A 19,654-nucleotide genomic window follows, 5' to 3' on the forward strand; every position below is an offset into this window, starting at 1 on the left:
CCCTCTCCTCTTCACAGCCGCCCTAAGCGCTCTGACGCCGGTCATACTGGCACCAGATTCCCGGTCTTTTGTAGATAACGGGGCTCGTCGCTCATTGGCCGTCTGTGTCCTGTCTGTGTCGTCCCTGTGGTCAGACTGCTCACCCAGTTTTTATATTTTCTACACATTTCATTATAGAAGATATGATCTGAGCCGTGAGGTGGCAGAGTGCATCTATCTGCGGATGAATGACAAGGACACTGGATCCTTCGTAAGAAGGAGAGGGTAGTTAATGGACATAAGGGACGCACATAATGGCACACGCGGGTGCTCACACTGCGAGGCGCACTGATTCATTCTGACACGCGCTAAACACGCACACAAAAATCAGAGTGACAGGGACACAAAATACAACGGAAACAAGATATAACACGCGAAATCTACCCCATGATTGTACAGAATCCGCGGCAAGTCTTCATTTTCAGTCTCCGAGTAGAACAAAACACTCCTCACGATGGAAGGCGCGCCTACCCGTGACTGAAGCGCTCAGACAGCCAGAGGAGAGACAAGCGTTTCTGTAACAGGCGCTCTTTGGAAAAACGAAGCGAGAATTAACTTGACCAGTTGTTTAAACTCTGAAGCCCGAAATCTACTGAAGCAGCTGCGGTCTATTCTCACTTCTGCCGACTTTCATTGACATTGTGACGGATACGAGGTGTCCTTTCCTCCTTGTGCCACCGAGGACAGAAGAACAGGCTCTATTTTTCAACAGAATAAGCTGCTCCAAGGTGAAACCGTGCGCTCTGATGAATCCAAATGCTTGCTTTGAAAAATGAAACAACTTGTTGAACGTCCAAGGTGGTTTGTTAGTCACACACAGTTCAGACCCCAGTTTGAAGCTGGATTTCACTCCTCGCTCTGACTCAACACGCAGAGGTCGAGCCGGTACGTCCACAGTGGCGCGCGGCGCATGCAAATAAAATATTAAATAAATAAATGTGCATACAAAGGTCCGGATCTAATCGGCCTGTTGCCATGGCACCCGCATCCCGATTATACGTCCCCCAAGGCCGCGTGCCCGCCCGGCAAGACGCACGCATCCCTCACAGGTACTGCTCGCGCGTCATCCTCCCCTCGCCAATAAAACGAGGGAGCGCGTGATGGAGGGATTGATGATGGAACTTTATTTAAACATCGAAGAAAGAGCAAACGTTTTAACGACACACTAGGAAAGAATGTCATAACCTAATAAGATGATTGAACTTATTCTGATACAATACACTATTATTCATGATGCTAACAGAGCTGATACTGAACATTTAGACGACAACAAATGCTATTCAGATGTCCTGCCTCATCACAGACTTTGTAATGACACAGATAAAGCTACAGTCATGGCCAAAAGTTTTGAGAATGACACAACTATTAATTTTCACAAAGTCTGCTGCTTCAGTTCTTATAATGGCAATTTGCATATACTCCAGAATGTTATGAGGAGTGATCAGCTCAACTGCAATTAATTGCAAAGTCCCTCTTTGCCTTGAAAATGAACTTTATCACCAAAAACACATTTCCACTGCATTTCAGCCCTGCCACAAAAGGTCCAGCTAACATCATTTCAATGACACACAGGTGTCACACACATTAACACAGGTGTAGGTGTTGATGAGGACAAGGCTGGCGATCAATCTGTCATGATTGAGTGACTGGACACTTTAAAAGGAAGATGGTGCATGACACCATTGTTCCTCATCTGTTAGCCATGGTTACCTGCAAGGAAACACGTGCAGCCATCATTGCATTGCACAAAAAGGGCCTAACAGGGAAGTTTATAGCAGCGAGTAAGATTGCACCTCAGTCAACCGTCTATTGAATTATCAAGAACTTCAAGGAGAGAGGTTCAATTGTTGCCAAACAGGCTCCAGGGCGCACAAGAAAGTCCAGCAAGCGCCAGGACCGTCTCCTGAAGGTGTTACAGCTGCGGGATCGGGCCACCACCAGTGCAGAGCTTGCTCAGGAATGGCAGCAGGCAGGTGTGAGTGCATATGCATGCACAGTGAGGCGAAGACTTTTGGAGGAAGGCCTGGTGTCAAGGAGGGCAGCAAAGAAGCCACTTCTCTCCAGTAAAAACATCAGGGACAGACTGATATTCTGCAGAAGGTACAGGGACTGGACTGCTGAGGACTGGGGTAAAGTCATTTTCTCTGATGAATCCCCTTTCCGATTGTTTGGGGCATCTGGAGGAAGGCTTGTTCGGAGAAGACGAGGTGAGCGCTACCATCAGTCCTGTCTCTTGCCAACAGTGAAGCATCCTGAGACCATTCATGTGTGGGGTTGCTTTTCGGTCAAGGGAGTGGGCTCTCTCACAATCTTGCCTAAAAACACAGCCATGAATAAAGAATGGTACCAGAACGTCCTCCGAGAGCAACTTCTCCCAACCATCCAAGGGCAGTTTGGTGATGAAGAATGCCTTTTCCAGCATGATGGAGCACCTTGCCATAAAGCAAAAGTCATAACAAAATGGCTCGGGGAACAAAACAGTAAGATTTTGGGCCCTTGGCCAGGAAACTCCCCAGATCTTAATCCCATTGTGAACTTGTGGTCAATCCTCAAGAGGCGGGTGGACAATCAAAAACCCACAAATTCTGACAAACTCCAAGCATTGATTATGCAAGAATGGACTGCCATCAGTCAGGATTTAGTCCAGCAGTTGATTGACAGCATGCCAGGGAGAACTGCAGAGGTCTTGAAAAAGAAGGGTCAACACTGCAAATATTGACTTATTGCATGAATTCTGTGTAATTCTCAATAAAAGCTTTTGATACTTATGAAATGCTTCTAATTGTATTTCATTATACCATATAAACATCTGACAAAAACACCTAAAAACCCTGAAGCAGCAGACTTTGTGAAAATGTAATATTTGTGTCATTCTCAAAACTTTTGGCCATGACTGTACATGTGTGTAACTTGAAATCTCAGTCTAGGGACATATTTGCCCAAACATGAGAATCAATATTTCATAAAGCAACTTTACAGATGTAGCCTGCATGTCTATTCCACTATATTTCAGACATGATTATGCTCTTTACTTCAACTCATTTATTTGACAGCTGTGTGTACTGCTCAATTTGCAGATTGCAACTTGTACAGTGCATACAGCATAATTTATAGCGCTTGTATCTAACTTTTGTTTCATTCTTATTCCAAAAGCTTTAAGTTCTTTTCAGATTACAATTATCATATCAATGTATCTATCGAAATAATTAATTAATCTAATCTCTGATATTTTAAAGAATATGCAAGACTGATTGAGATTAAATTTCCCAAGTTACAGAAAGAAGTAGTGAAAAAAATAATGAATCCAACATGCTCATTCAGCTCACTCTTTGTACTGTATGCTAATCTAGATGTTAAGGACCATAAGAAATGGGTATGTAAGGGCAGATGATTCAAGGCTCATTAGAGCAGAAAAAGTAGAAAGACTGTCTGTAAAAGACAAGACTGTCACAGTAAAGATTATCAAGAAGGAGAAAGGCCCACACAGAAGCAGATGTAATTAGTTTAAAAGAGAATAGTAGTCAGATGTTGGCATCTGGATCATCTCTGTGGACAAATGGGCAAAGTTCATTAACCGCCATCCTCTCAGCCTCTCCCTGCGCCGCTTATTACAGCCAATAAAATCCTGCCCTCACAGAGATAAGCTCTAGACAGGACCAAAAGCCTTATCTGCTAATTCTTCTATGGCTTCCAATAATGATATGCTTCAAGGATGGCAGACAGGGACAATGTTCATTTTCAATTTAAAACTACCCCCCCAAAAAAAGGAGATTAAAAAGAAGAGGCCGAACGGCTCAATTAGTGAAGCTTATAAAGTTAAACAGTTCAAGTTTTATTGTGAGGGAGTCATTGCTTTCAAGACACGTTAAACACAATTCAACATTCATGAGAACAGTTCAGGTGGCAAGGGTTTACTACTCAGTTTCAATAACACCGATAATGCTGCCAAGATGCTTCTGTTAATGGATTCCTTACAGTGAATATTTCATAATTCTGACAATTCTTTGGTTTCAGTCAAATGTGTACAAATCTGCATTAGAAAGAGGCTTAAACAATGGCAGGTCGGCAGGTGGGACTGGTCTAACAACAACCTTTTACAGGACATTGACTGCTCTCATAATGTTAGTATGCCCAGACCCTGGGATCCAGCCTGTCACCACTATCACCATGTCGCCCGGCTTGAAGAATCCTCTGGCTTTTCCTGAGGAGGGAGAAAAAAAGGAAAGAGAGTGTGTGAGAAGCAGAGCATTATGGAGTAATGAGCTAACAAATTGAGCTCACACACACATACTGACCAATGTCCATGCCAAAGTTGACCCTGTTGTCTACATCGTCGGCCCAGACAGGAGCAGGCAGAGGGTGGAAGAGGACGGGGAACACTCCTCTCAACAGCTGAGACTGACGGGCCACCTGTGGGAGAGGACGGAGACAATGAAGACTGAGAGGGATCTAATTGGTGCTGTTGAATAACAGGAGCTTGATATTACTAGGCTAGTTCACAACTGAACTTATAAAACATGAGCTTGCAGATTTGTCTAAATCTTAGGCTAACATGACAGTGAATCTTTATGGCAAATGCCAAATCACCTCAAAATGGAATCTGTTAACTTTATGTCAGTTTTTTCATTCAAGACGTTGCTATATTTCATAAATACAATAAAAATCTTGTTGAATCATTAAAAAAAAAATGGTGAATTCTCCTCTCCAACCATTAACCATAATGAACATAGTTCATAGTGCTTAGGGGGTAAACAGGCTTTACCCTCAATATCTTTATTCATTCACTGAACAATTTTGTATTTTAATGAAAAGTGATGTCTTTGCCTTAAGTGTTTCTCTGGGAAAGGTCAAGAGCTCATTAAGATCAAAGGGGTGTAACCTATTTGCAACTTCAATGTGTGCTCAACATGACAGTGTCCTTTACTGTCATCTACGTTTGCACCCTCTTCTTTCTACAGACTGTCTCCCACATTCTCTTTTAAGATTTTTTTGTAACTCAAGACCAAGATGTGTGTGTGTGTGTGTGTGTGTGTGTGTGTGTGTGTGTGTGTGTGTGTGTGTGTGTGTGTGTGTGTGTGTGTGTGTGTGTGTGTGTGTGTGTGTGTGTGTGTGTGTGTGTGTGTGTGTATCAAGATATCCCAGACCTCTTATGGTATGAAAACAAATTCTACAGGTCCCAGAAAACATCTTGTTTCTGTTTTTTTTAAATTCAAATGATGTTTTGATGTGAGATGCCGGCTAATACGAAGCTCTTTTTCTGCTTGAACAAAGCACAGCTTTGGACACTGTTGTTTTCCTATTTATAGTAGTAGTGGTCCTCAAACATCACATCAAATCATTTTTCTGCACCCCTTGATTATTACATATCATCATATTCATAGCTGATTTGTGGCGTGACACAAGGCACAATCCTTGGTCCTGACCTTTTCTCCCTGTACATGCTTCCCCTTGGTTCCTTAAATGGTCAGTTTAAGGTCATATTAATGGTTTACAATGGTTTAAAACTTTGTCAATTGTTTTTTTTTGGGGGGGATGGTTTTACAAGTGAAGGTAGGCAAAGCTAACTGAAACATTAAATATGCATGGACAATTTAAAGGTGTGGCTTCAAATATGACCACTGGTTGAAGATAACCTATGAACCAACATGTTATTGAAAAGTAAACTGGTCACTTAGTGGTATTATATAAATTCTATTTTATCACTACCATTATTATTTTTATGTACAGCACTGTGTGTTACAATATTGTTGTATGAAAAGTGCTCTACAAATAAAGTTTGATTGAACTGACTGAGTCTGATAGTACAAAACAAACTTCCCACTCATTGATCTTCCCTTGTACAAATAAACCCTGGCACATCCAACTTTCATAATGACCAACCCTGTCATATCAGAAGTTGGGGTTTGGTTGGTCACAGGATCAAGCCTCCATCAAGCAGCCATCTACTGTGCTGTATCCATCCAGATGTGCTGCTCTTTAACTGACCATGACCTCTGACCTTCGTATAGGGCATATAGCATTTGGAGGACCTTATGTGGATTGACTCCACATGACTTTAACATGAAAGGGAATCCTAATTTATTTTTTGTAAATGATGTGCAAATGTTTTGAAACAACTATCCCTGAACAGAAAGCTCCATAAAACAGAAATATACTGCAGTTAAATATCACACATAAATTCACTCAGACGGACCAATCTGATATATTTAGTGCTGTCAGCGTTAACAACAACAGTCAGTAAATACTGACTGTTTCACACTTCAGTCAGTTTTGAAAAGTGCGAGTCACACACATGAAGACAAACTGCACTGCTTGTTATAGAGGCCGACAGTACCTGAGGACTTCTGGTGACGGCTATAATAGGACAGCGGGGGCGGTACCTGGACAAGAGGTGTGCTGACCTTGGGAGAGAAGAGGGAAAATGTATGATCAGTGTCAGCACATAAAAACTTTGTCTCCTTATACAAACAGATTAAGAAATATAATCATTGTCCCTTGTTTACAAAACCCAAGCTCAGCGTTTTTTCTTGGGAATGACAGCCCATGGTAAAATGAAAGAATTAGCATTCGCTATATATTCCTCTTGCTTTATTTTTCTTCTTTTAACCACTGGGCAGGGTAACTATGTATGTTTGCAGAGCTCAGCCCATTTTTTTATTTTATTTAAAAATATGCCTTTAACCATTAGTTGATTTGGTGGATTTCAGAAGACGCAAGCTCCCTCCTCCTACATCAGTGAAATCTTACAAGTACCTGGGTGTTCACCTGAACAATAAACTGGACTGGTCAGACAACTGCAACGCACTCTACAAGAAGGGACAAAGCAGACTCTTTCTGCTCAGGAGACTCAGGTCTTTTGGTGTGGAGGGAGCTCTTCCAAATCCTTCTTTTACTCTGTGGTGGCATCAGCCATCTTCTTTGGTGTGGTCTGCTGGGGAAGCAGCATCTCTGCTGCTGACAGGAAGAAGCTGAACAGACTGGTGAAGAAGGCCAGCTCTGTCCTGGGCTGCCCGCTGGACCCTGTGGAGGTGGTGGCTGTCAGGAGGATGATAGCAAAGCTATCTTCTCTGATGGACAACACGTCACACCCCCTGCAGGAGACCCTAACAACACTGGGTAGCTCGTTCAGTGACAGACTTCTTCACCCGCGGTGTCTCATGGAGAGATACTTCCTGCAGTGGTCAGACTCTATAACCAATAACAATAACCTCACCAAAACGAACTCAAGTGCAATATTTCCCCAATCCAGTTAATCTTTCTCTTCTTACATGTGCAATACGTCTTTCTACCCATCTTCCCAGTTCTGTTCTGTACATTGTTTTATACCTAGGCTACAAGTCTGTGCACATTTTCACGGCGTCATTGGTTTTGGAAATATTTGTAAATTTGTGTATATGCCTTCTATATATATATGTTGTAAGATATGCTTATTTTCACTTCTTTACTTTTAATTGCTAATAACTTTTTAATAATTGCTATTTTATATGCTCTTGTTTGCTTTACACTGTTTTGCACTGTCTACTTTGCTGCTGTAACACTTAAATTTCCCCATTGTGGGAAGAGTAAAGGATATCTTATCTTATCTTATTAAGTAACCTTAGTGTATGTCTGTGCTTTTGTGTGTATTTATGTAGGTAGAGTAGAGACTCAATACAGCAATGTAGAGGAATTAGTTTACACTGCAAGCTGTCAGAACACACAAAAACACACAAAACACGAGCTAAACACGGTAAACATCGCAGTACACATAAAACTGTACCCTGAGGATTCAGGGCACAGCATGCAATATTCAATCTGTAGCACTGCTCTGGGATAAAAGATAACAGCTGTTGCTCCATCCTTTAAAAAGCATGTATGTCTGTCGAAGGGGAAGAAGAGAAACTAAAGAAACATGAGTAATGTGTTTACTTAGGTCTGTCTCTTTAAAGAATGAGTCTCAGTATCCCATAAATTACATCCACATTAGATGACTCTTTATTTTGGTGCCTCTTGCCACAAGTGGAAATGTAGAAAGTTTTTCCTAAATGAAAAGAAGATGGAGGCAGAGATTGTATATTTACATTAAGTTTAATTCACTTCCATGCAGGAACCTAGACTGTGCATCCAGTTGCAGATCTTCAGTGTAGATTAACTTTTTATCAACATCCCTACCTTTGAAGAATGCACTGTCATGTTCGTGAGGAAAATGACAAAGCTACAGCCAGCAGCCTGTCAGTTTAGCTTAGCACCCACTATGAGACAGCTTGCTTGTCTGCCTCAGGGTTGTTTTAACATTTTGTTTTTCTAGAGTTACACAAACAAGATTTAATATGTTGAAAGATGAGCTGCAAGGTCAAATTTGTGACCTTTACAGGGGCGTGTCCAGAAGAGTGGTTAAGGGTGGTATAGGCCCAACCTGATTTATTGCCACCCAAAAATCCTAAACTGATGGCGATTAATCAACTAATTGAGCAGTGCAACAACAGGTTGCTAGTATATTTATTTTCATTTTAATGTAGCACATTGCCTTTTGCTTTTACTTTTATGGGATATTTGGTTTTCCTCTTTAATTAATTGTATGAGGTTCTTGTGAGCAGTAAAGATGCTTGTCAGCCCCAGCCCCTTGTTGAGAGACTTGCCAGAGAACCAAAACAGAAGCTGATCTATCAACTGCTGCAAATGGGGTCATCTTTACCACGTCACTTAGCTCATTTTAAGAAACTCTGACCCAAACAAAAATGATGGTGTGAATACAATTACAATGCTTTACTTTTCTGTCAGAAAGCCCATTTATTTTGCAAAAAAAAAACCTAGCACTGATTAGCTAATCAGGTCTATGATGTACGAGTCAACTTGACTTTTTTTAATTTAAAAAAGGTATAATTTTTGGCTTTTTTTGTGCCTTTATGATAGGACAGCTGAAGAGAGACAGGAAATGTGGGGAGCACAGAGAGGGGAAGACATGTAGGAAATGGTCGCAGCCGGGAATCGAACCGGCGACCTCTGCGACGAGGACTGTAGCCTCTGTATGTGGGGCGCTTAGACCGCAAGGCCACCAGCGCCCCGAGTCAACTTGACCGGTACACTGATATTTTAATTTTTATATTTTTGCACCTCAATTTTACATCATTTTAAATTTGTAGCAATTAATAACAAACGTTCATTACAGTTCTACAGCTTGTTTTTACATCTAGGGGCCAAGCTGGCCAGCATCCTCTGTAGGTAATACACTTTATATTGACAAGTACCTCATACAATCCTACTTCAAAAAAACTTTGTTGAGTCCTTAAGCTTAGAAGATTTTAATGTTGACACTCTGCAGTGTTACTTTTTAAGGTTAATAAATTATTAAAAGAGATAATCTATTGGACAGTTAATTATAGTAGTTCAACTAGATATGATAAGTGGAGATGGAAAGGGTTAAATAATAAATGCTATTCTTTCATGTGTGTGTGTTTGCACAACCATACTTCAACCCCAATCCAAAAAAGCCATTCTGCTTCCATCTGTGGCTGCAGACTCTTCTGATAGTGGCCGGTGTGAGAGTGGTATTTATCTTCTGGTCTAACTCTCAGGAAGAAAGCAAACAAGCCAATTTCCCAAAAACTGAGCTTTTTCTAACACTACCCAGATCATCTTGTCTGTTTGTCGGTTTGTTAAACATACTTGCCACTGGTGGTCAGGACTATGATGGCCCCAGCGTAGCATTTGAAGGAGGACTCCACAGCTCCGATGGCTGTGACCTCTGTGGGGTCAGAGGAGAGAGGAGTGAGGCGACGCAGCTCCTCAAACAACTGTTGGTGGAAAATGGCTGCTTCTGCCTCTCTGCAGATCTGAGACACAGAGTCAAACCGAGAGAGAGAGAGAGAGAGAGAGAGAGGAAGAGTAAGAAAGAAAGAGGAGGGGGTTATCAGAGGGCACTAAGTCAGGTGCAACAGAGTGGAAATCATACGCACACAGAAGCGCACAGAAACACACTCACTGAGTGCATCATAGCGACTGCCTTCACTGGGAACAGTCCTTTGGCGGTCTCCCCAGATAACATGACACAGTCGGCTCCATCCAGCACGGCGTTGGCGACGTCACTGCCCTCCGCTCTGGTTGGTCGTGGGTGGGCTACCATGCTCTCCAGCATCTACACAATATGCACAACACAACAGCTTGACATTTAACCACAACCAAAATGTTTCAATAAGACACTATGAGGGGATTTGATTGTCAGTACCAACAAATAATCCCTTTTGTATGTCATTCTTTAATAAAGCAGGCCTAAGGGAGAGAATCAAGAGACAAAGGGGCTGATGTTTTATTTGTTCACTGGGCAGTAGATTAGAAAATTAGATTATTAAGACTAAAGCAGGCAATGACTGTGCATGATCATTATTGACATGTCTGAGACTCAGTGTTATGAGTCAAAAAGCTTGGCAGACAGTTGGAAAATGTGATGGCTGGAGGCATTGCCAGAGAGACTGACTTTTTGTTGTAGTTAAGAAGCTGCTACTAATGTTGATGAGTGTGTATGAGAGTGTGTGAGTGTGTGTGAGTGTGTGCGAGTGTGTGGGATCAGGTCTTGAGCAGCAAACCTCTTATAACACTGTCACTCTGAGTCAAGGGGCTGTAGCATAAACAAGATATAGCACTGTGACTCAACATGGCTGCAGGAGAGTGTGCATCTGCATGTGCGTGTGTGTGTGCGTGTGCGTGTGTGTGTGTGTGTGTGTGTGTGCATGTGTGTGTATGCGTGTGTGTATGCGTGTGTGTATGCGTGTGTGTATGCGTGTGTGTGTGTGTGTGTGTGTGTGTGTGTGTGTGTGTGTTTAACTAAAGATGGCTGTGATAGAGAGGAAATGTGTGTGTGTGTGTGTTTAACTAAAGATAGCTATGAAAGAGAGGAAATGTGTGTGTGTTTTGATGATGAACTTCAGATCAGTGAGTGTGTATTAGTGTGGGCACATTATGAAGAGTGCAAGGTTTATGTGTGTTAGGTTTCAGCATTTCTTGGACCCATTTGACATTTGAATAAACAGACTTATTTGCATATCTTATCATATCTGCATCCTTTTCTGTGTGGCTCATATGTTTGTGTTCCTGTGCGCTGGCTCGCCCCTGCCCCTGACCTGTGTGGCGCAGATGACGGGCTTGCCGGCAGAGTTGCAGCGTCCAATCATCATCTTTTGGGCGATGAAAACTTTTTCTGCTGGGATCTCAATCCCCAGGTCCCCTCTGGCAACCATGACGCCGTCGCTCTCAGCCAGGACCTCCTCAAAACTGACGGAGAGATTATGGAGAGGGAATATGAGGCCAAGAATTGAGTTAGAGGAGGGGGGAAAAGGATGGAGTTGGAAAAGAAAATGAAGAAGCTAAAGCTGGAAGGACAAAACCAATGACAGTGCTGTTCTGTATTTGTGTCTTTATCCAGGAAACAAACATTCAATTGCAGGTTTTAATCTGAAAAAAACAGAATTTATCTTACTGTTTCTGGTGCTTAAAAACATACTGAAGATACCGACATCATCTGAAGCATGAACATGTGAGGAAAAGGTAACAAATGCAACAACGTCTATTTATAGACTCTGCACAAAAAAAAGATGAATCTGTATATAGAAGTCTTGGTTTTAGTATGAGATGTGTTCTGGTTTCTGTTTTTGATCATTTGTAGTCTGAGTAGTATTAACAAATCATGTATCAGCAGGCTTTGGTTTATACAAGGAAAACAGTGTGTATGAAGAGCAAAAGCATAAGGAGAACAATCTGCTCCAAGGACATTCTTGCTCCCATACGTGGTAATCTGAGAATGATTTATTTATCGGTGTAAACAGATATCTACATGCAAGTGCAGCCTACAATCTGTGCAGAAAAATGTTTCAACATGAGCCATAAATCTGTTTTTGTCACACATCAGCAGTTGAGTTTGATGGAAAACTCATAAGCCTGTTATCCGATATGCATTTTGACTCTTTATGAACATGCTTCATGATTTTGTCTTCTTGGCAAGCTTGAGACTTGTTAATTGCATGTACAACACAAGAAAATATATTTCTTTTTCAGGGCAATACTGCTAAGATAAGCCAGAGTAAAGTCTCTGTGTGACCTATGATTAGGGATGCAACAATTGGAGATTTTGGTGGTACGATAATTGTGAGAGAAATAATCACAGTTTCACGATAATCTCGATTATTGTGCGTTATGTTTTATTTTTTGGAGACGCACTCCGCGGAATGTTTATTTATTCCCTTTGTCTTCTTGTGCCGTTTTGGCGGCGCCTTTTCTGCTGCACTGGACAGATTTTAATAAAACCAACACGTCGTTGTAATGTTGCAGTTAAAACTGAACAGTGTTCTTCATGAAAACACCATCTGACTCTGACGGAATCAGGCGGTACGGAAATGGGCGAAGGACGCTGCCTCGCACTTTTAAAGGACGGAGAAGCTCCGCACAGGTGTCACTCATTTTCAGTTTACAAGTTGCGCCAAACTTAATGTACCGGCCCCTTTTTGACAGAGACATTAGAAATACTCGGTGTAGTGGAGCCTTCACGATTAGATTAACCGTGACACTTTTAAGCGTGGTTAATAGTGAAACCGGTTAATCCCGACATCCCCACCTATTATAACAGTGAAACAATATAAAGGGAGCAGCGGGTGATGTAATGAACCACCAAATGATGATGTTTATTTAGCAAAATTCTGTAGGGATGAATTTCCCTTTGCTTTTGATCTTCACAGATGTAACCAATTACATTGTAAACAATGCAGATAATGTAAAAGGGAGTCTTGGCTGGGAGTTGTTTATCACTAACCACTAGCTTCATTGAAAATACCAAGAAGCTGGCCTTGAGTCCCAGAGACATAAAATTGTCATCCAACCATAGCCAAGGAGTTCTGAGATTGCAAATGTTACAATGTATGTTAGATGCAGATTTCAGCTAAAGCACAATATATATCACACAGAACTCTTGATTACTCAAATGTATAACTGTGTGAAATGTAATCTTTATTATTTAATCTACAATATTTAATTTAAATTAGGCCCATAGTTTAAGACTGTCAGCAGCTAGCAAGCTGCAGGAGAGAGTGGGAGGTAAGTAATGGGGATGACAGAGCTGTGACATTAATTGAAGCAGATTTATTAAGCGGCAGCTGTAACTCCTACAGTCACATCACGGGCACACATTGCTTATCATAAATGTGCAACATCCAGAGTTGACATCTGTGCATCAATCACTGACAGCTGGCTGTCCACAAGAGGGGACCATCACCATCAGCGCTGGATCGGTAGCTCCTGTCACAGCATCATCATGAAGCTCTCACTGCCTTCATTTACATTCATACATCTTTGTCTATGTGGTTTTCATTTACATTTATTTTTCTTGACTCACTTCTGAAGCCCCTGCCGGCTCTCCACCTTGCTGATCACTTTGATATCTCGTCCATGTGCTCCCAGAACTCGTCGCACGTCTTTGACATCCTGGGCAGAGCGGATGAAGCTGGCGAACACCATGTCCACACCCTGAGCCACTCCAAACCTCAGGTCGGCCTCGTCTCGCTCACTAACTGCCTGCAGGCCGATCAAATCGCAGCCAGGGAGGTTCACACCTTTCCGACTGCACAGCAACCCACCGGCCTCCACCTCTGTATCCACCCAGTCAGGGCCTGCAGGGGAGGGGGAAGAAAATAAGATGTCAATAAAATTAGTCCCAGAGTCTTGATAACCCTGAATAGAGGGTTAGCATATTTCCCAACAAAGCTCTTAAGAGAAGATGAAACTGTGGTGAATCTCTTTCAAGTTCATTCATGAAAAAAATATTTAATCAGGAGTATTTTTTTTTTTCTTTTAGGAGAGAGTTCGAATTTCATTTACATTATTTTAAAGATCCATAGAAAATGAATACAAAAGCTACAGGAGGACTGTCCATTAACTAATCTGATATGAGTTCTTTAATGTATACATCAGGTGAGCTGCTAATTACAGCAGTCTGGACAGTTTTACATATGATCCGGACTACATTACCACCATAATGAAGGAGAAGCTTATTCTGGTAAAGGACTGAAAGGCTCCAAGGAAGCCATCTTTTCATAAAATCTTATTCAGCTAAGCAGGGTTATTCCTTTAGAAAAATCTAATTAGGACTGAAGGACAATGTGGATCATTGTGTGACTGAATGGAGGGGCCTTTTGTGCATTATGAAATGATGGATTAGGTAACAAAATAAAAGAAAGGACAAGGGCTTTGAGTAAACTTTAATGAAGACAAACCAAACGAGTATTAATAACTCAATATGTAAATAATGGAAGAGAGGAATCAAGCGAAATAAGGAGAGTTAATATTTATGCTTTTGCATAATAATCTTATTTCAGTGTTTTCTATATGCTCATGCGTCACTGTCAGTGTTATCTATATATAAGTCTTTTATCATTCATGAGTTTTTGTATAAATCTTCACAGCGAAATTGATACTATCTATCTCTTCACAGTGGCCAAGGAAAACAAACACATCACTAGCATTTCAATGCAAATGTGAAGCATATGTGTATTACCTGTTTCTTTGACTTTGAGTCCGATGAGGCCGTCATCAATGTAGATTATGCCTCCCTTTTTGATGACTTTGGGCAGGCTGGGATAGTCCACCCAGATTATTTTGCCGTCTGTCTTGTCTTTGTCACTCTCTGCTGTCACCACACGGACATGGCTGCCTTTTACCAGCTCCACCTCCTCCTCCACTTTCTACACCAACCCATGGGAGAGGCAGAAACTTTGTCATCACCATCATTACATTATATTTCATGTAGACTCTTTGAGGTTTATGGATTTGAGGGATAACAAATGAGTTATCTAAATCACTTCTGAAACTAGGTTGTGCATTCAATTTGATGTTTTGGGTTAACAGATGAGTTTTTATAAATTCATGGAATGTGGATTCGCTGAATGGTTCAACGAAACTGTAGCTGTAGTTGAAATCTATGGTGTGTCTATAGGTACAGAGAGATACATACTGCTTCTTTTGCAGACTGAGCACAAAAAACAAGTGACAAAAAAAACGGATCATACAACTATTCTAAATAGTTATATCTAATAATTATAATCTTATAAACACAGAGGAGCTGGAGAAACTCACTATTTTAAAGTGTGTGCCCCATGTACAGAGGCTATAGTCCTCTTTGTAACAGCTATAGGTTGGCATTCTTTCTCCCAGGCACTTCCTGTCTCTCTTCAGCAAAAATAAACATTATGCTTACAACATGGCAATGGGCTGATGTACCTACGTCTGTAAGCACATGGGGAAAAAAAATCTAACATTTGTCTTTCTAGTACAGAGGGAGAGAGAGCGTTCCACTGTTCGTTTTTGCAATCCACAACCTGCATCCAAGCCGGGTGGCTTGATTCAACTCAACAGGCTGTTACGACTTGTGAATGTTCCTGAGCTTCTACAAACCACAGAGTTTTTATGATGCTGGTGGCTGATTATTTCTGGTAATTCACATCAGAGGATTAAGTGCTAATGATGATCACAGTGTGGGGTTAAAGTCATTTCACAATGTGTCAACTGCCTTTTCCAATCAGTCTCTGATGTCTCCTGATGTCTAAATTTTGGGTTGAAGTGGCTGCTTCTTTAGTGTTGTTTTTTAATGATTTTACTTTACAGCATGATTCATTCTCACTGTCATGGACATTCTTCCAGTTAATGACAAATATCTGCCAAGTGCAAGGAATAACATCAGTGTTCGTGATATTTAAGACAGCAAGTAAAAAAACAGGCAAGAATCAAGCAGGAATCAGTGTGCAACTTACACATCATGCGGAGCATTTTGGAATCTAATCAAGCATGAAGAGGTTTCCCACAGCTTGGAGCTATTTGATCGGCTAAGCAGATGACATAAATCAGCGACACAATGGATATCACAGTGAGATAAAGAGGAAGCCAAAAGATGACTCACTACCAGATCGTGTAGGTATTAACCTATACAAAATGATCACATGAAAGAATCTACAGATTTTCAGCCCCTCTCACACCCGACTGGATGTGATTGCTTGATTAGATGTACTGTACTCTGTCTGATAGAGGAAAGATGTTTCATTTACCCCTTTGACCAATCCAGTGCGGATCTCTGGACCCTTTGTATCCAAGGCAATGGCAACTGGACGATAATACAAGGGGTCAGGGGTTATCGTCTCCACCGCCTCTCGGATGTTCTTGATGGTTTCACCGTGGTACTGACAGGCACAGGGCGAGAGGTGGAGGGAAAATTAATGCTTGGCTGGAGGACGAATCAGAGCAGGCATGTGTATAATAAAAATTACTAATAAATAAAACAAACAAAATCACATGTAGTGTACGTACTTCATGTGAACCATGAGAGAAATTCAGACGAGCAATATTCATTCCTGCCTTGATCATCTCGTGGAGTTTGGGGACTGATCTGGATGCAGGGCCTGAAATAAACAGAAGTATGATTAAGGATGTTTTAGACTGAAAGCAAATTTGATGGTGTGATTGGCAGAGTTTGAGTTCATATTTACTGCCAAAAGTACCAAAAATCACTTATTCCAGCTTCTCAAATGTAATTGTCTTCTGCTTTTCTGTCACAGTTAAGTCAATACCTTAGTTATGGTCCATGAATAAGACCAAAAAAGTAATTTGGATGTGTCAACAAACAAAATACTGATCCATTTTTTCTTCCCTGATACTGATACCCATACCTAGGGTTTGGGCATTGCCTGATCCTTAATACTGATCAGATACAGTGTTATTTATTAACTGATAAGCTGTATGCCTCACTGTGTAGAGCAGGGACCCCAAAATATAGGTGTCAAAGACACGCAACCCCTACTATCCCTCAAAGTGATTTAACGTGGCTTTACATAGCCGGTCTGCAGAAAAAGACCCTACCTATATGAGCATGTGGCTGTGTTTCCTGTGTTTTTATGAATTAACCTGCTGCTACTGATGCTTTTGATAATTAACTGTTCACAAACCCTAAAAAAAAAGAAAGGCAGAAAACTCGTTACATTTTCTATTTTAAGGTTTTATTTTAAGTTAAGCTACTATTTTTGTCAAGATTTTTTACTATAATGGGTAAAATGTACTATTTTAAGATGATTTTAAAAGAAAAAACATTCTGGAAGACATCTCACGACCCCCCATTTGTGTCTCACAACTCCCAAGGGGGTCCTGACCCACAGTTTGGGAACCCCTGGTGTAGAGGCTTGAAGAAAACTGACTATTCTAGTCCACATAACAAACTACTTGAACATTTTGGGAACAAGTTCTTCAGTTGGCAGTAGTGAAGTGACTGTGATTTTGAGGAAACAGAGGTGATATCTGGAGAGCCTGAGGTTTGCAAGAGCTCAAAAGACATTTGTATTATGTATTATGTATTCTGTAACAATTATCCAAGCAGAATTCACATATTATATTATTTAACACTCACCTACATATACATTTTTTAAATGTAAAACTACCTCTGCTACTTACCACTGCACTATTATCATATTATTTTAGTCTGTACATATTAGTAATACCTACTTGTTGTTCTTTGTATTTATAGCTGATGTTATTGTTATCAATATTATATTTTTATTTTTATTTGTATGCCTTATTATGCCTTGTAAAAAGAGAGCACAGTTTACCTAAGTCAAACTCCTTGTGTGTTCAAGAATACCTGGCCAATAAAGCTGATTCTGAAGTATTTTCCCCTAATTATTTTCTCCTTCCTTCTGGGCAGAAGAAGAACATGGTGAGCTTCAATGTGTCACAGTCAAGAATCAAACCCAGCCAACACACTGAAGGCCACCCAGCACCCAGTCTGACACACTGCCAGTGATGACTTGTAACAGACGCCAGAAAACAAACTTGAAAACTGAGACTCAGTGTCTGCACCCGCTGGTCACACTCACCAATGGTGCAGATTATGCTGGTGTTGCGCGCTGTGATAGGCTCCTGGTCGATGTCCAGCAGACAGAGGTGCTCCAGGAAGGTGTCGGCCATGCTGGCGTCCAGCTGCTGGCGCTGGATGAAAGAGTCCGGAAGTGTCATCGCCTCGGAGTAGCGCCTGATGCGAGCTAGATGGACAGAGAAATGTTGTCAGCAGGCTTGAAGCCCGTCATAATACATTTACTGCCAACTCCACCTGTGAATACAAATTAACTAAAACCAGAACACCTGTCATTTATGTGTTAATGACGAATAAGGACAACGACTCTTCTCACAAGTGCCAGGAACTTAAAGTGGAGATAAAAACCGTGAAAACTCCGAGTATGAACTGTAAGACTGATACAAAGCACAGCGTGGAATTACTTACCAGCAGGAAGACAGCTGTCATACCAATTAGTAACATGAAAACAAAACTTTTTCTGCTTTTGAAGTTAGTGATGAAGACTTCCGGTTATAACCCTCCATACCTGTGCGTTACCTTTGTTTACATTCCGATTAGAAACTTAAAACAGGAGATTGGGTTTAGAAATGACAAGCGAGGTCTCAAATGTGGTCGTGAACTGCCCTTGCATGTAGATATGTATTTATTTATAATAATATGTTTAATATTCGTTTTTTAATCGATTACAAATCGTCTCCAGGGGACCTTGGAGATTCTGGGATTAGATGCGTCCCTCCTTTTGCTCTCTCTCGGACTGTTTTCCTGCGCGCGCACGAATCCTGCTGAACTGCTAGTGGCATGGCAAGGCAAGGTGTGGCATGGCAAGGCAAGTTTATTTATAAATCACCATTCACACAAAGAGCAATTCAAAGTGCTTAGTGGCAGGGCTGTAACCAGGATTTGACAAATACCGAGGTCAAAATTTTGCACAGATGGCACAGTAGGCTATGCACTATCTTCTGACACTGAATACCTCAACCATGGATATGTATCCTCCCATTCATTGCTGTATCGTACCAGCCTCTGAAACTTCATTTGGGGGTAACTGTGGCTTTGATTAATCCACTTGTTGTTCAGAAGGCTGTACTTCTCATCATTTAGCTTCTTATTTTTGTACCTGGCAGGATCCAATTCATGTAGACAGACTCTCCCCTCTTCTGTCATCTCTCTTCTATCTTTGTCTCCCTCAGTGCAGCTCTCCCTCTCTTGTCCCTGTGAGTCTGCTTCACTCTTTCCCTCAGCCTCCTTTCCTGTGTCTCTCTGCTGTTGATCTGCGTTATCAACACTTCTGCCTCCACGCTGTTCTCTTTCCGTTCCTTCATCCACTGTCTGTCCCTGTCTGTCCTCACTTGTCTCTCCTGCTAAATTGTAAGGAGGATCATGAAGTCAAATAAAATACACCTCCTTACAATCAACATTGAGACACATTTAAATCATTCAAATACTAAATAGTGACACAACAGCACAAGACTAAAAGTAAAATTTAGGTTATACAATGATCCTATTACTCTTACAGTTGGTATGTTGTTAAATTTAGGCTATATAAGTTCCATTATGATTGCCACAGAAAACCTCTATGGTCATTACATTGTTTGAACTGGATGAGGACAGTATTGTATGTTTAACATCAGTGTGTGTGTACTGTATATGGTACAAGGATAATCCTGTCCTGGGTGGGGAACTTTGGGCAGCACTTGACTTCTCACTCACCACTTTTCTTATTTTTTATCCCCCTCACTTCTTCCTGTCCCATTGGGAATAACG

At 41.2% G+C, this 19,654-nt stretch overlaps 1 protein-coding gene across 2 annotated transcripts; it reads right to left on the bottom strand.

The window, feature by feature from the left end:
* Nucleotides 1-3,837: 3,837 nt before the first annotated feature.
* On the bottom strand, nucleotides 3,838-18,451 carry pklr (pyruvate kinase L/R). 2 transcript variants are annotated; one of them, XM_034698542.1, is made up of 12 exons: nucleotides 18,317-18,451; nucleotides 17,913-18,077; nucleotides 16,357-16,448; nucleotides 16,098-16,229; nucleotides 14,555-14,741; nucleotides 13,397-13,670; nucleotides 11,136-11,286; nucleotides 10,001-10,153; nucleotides 9,685-9,851; nucleotides 6,374-6,440; nucleotides 4,335-4,449; nucleotides 3,838-4,240 (listed from the first exon to the last, which is right to left on the bottom strand). In XM_034698542.1, exons 2-12 carry the CDS (start codon nucleotides 18,049-18,051, stop codon nucleotides 4,134-4,136), a joined length of 1,584 nt encoding a protein of 527 aa, XP_034554433.1. In that variant the 5' UTR covers nucleotides 18,052-18,077; nucleotides 18,317-18,451; the 3' UTR covers nucleotides 3,838-4,133. The 2 variants fall into 2 exon arrangements, with proteins under 2 accessions (XP_034554433.1, XP_034554432.1); XM_034698541.1 differs by lacking the exon at nucleotides 18,317-18,451 and adding an exon at nucleotides 18,178-18,199.
* Nucleotides 18,452-19,654: the final 1,203 nt, after the last annotated feature.

This window comes from Notolabrus celidotus, chromosome 12 (assembly GCF_009762535.1).
Source record: "Notolabrus celidotus isolate fNotCel1 chromosome 12, fNotCel1.pri, whole genome shotgun sequence".
NCBI classification, from domain to species: Eukaryota; Metazoa; Chordata; class Actinopteri; order Labriformes; family Labridae; genus Notolabrus; species Notolabrus celidotus.

Excerpts from the sequence above, each read along its gene's own strand:
- pklr (XM_034698541.1), bottom strand. Across the intron at positions 16,230-16,356 it reads TCTCTCATGGTTCACATGAA|TACCACGGTGAAACCATCAA; the intron begins GTACGTACACTA and ends TGTGCCTGTCAG. Across the intron at positions 11,287-13,396 it reads AGCCGGCAGGGGCTTCAGAA|TTTTGAGGAGGTCCTGGCTG; the intron begins GTGAGTCAAGAA and ends TCTCTCCGTCAG.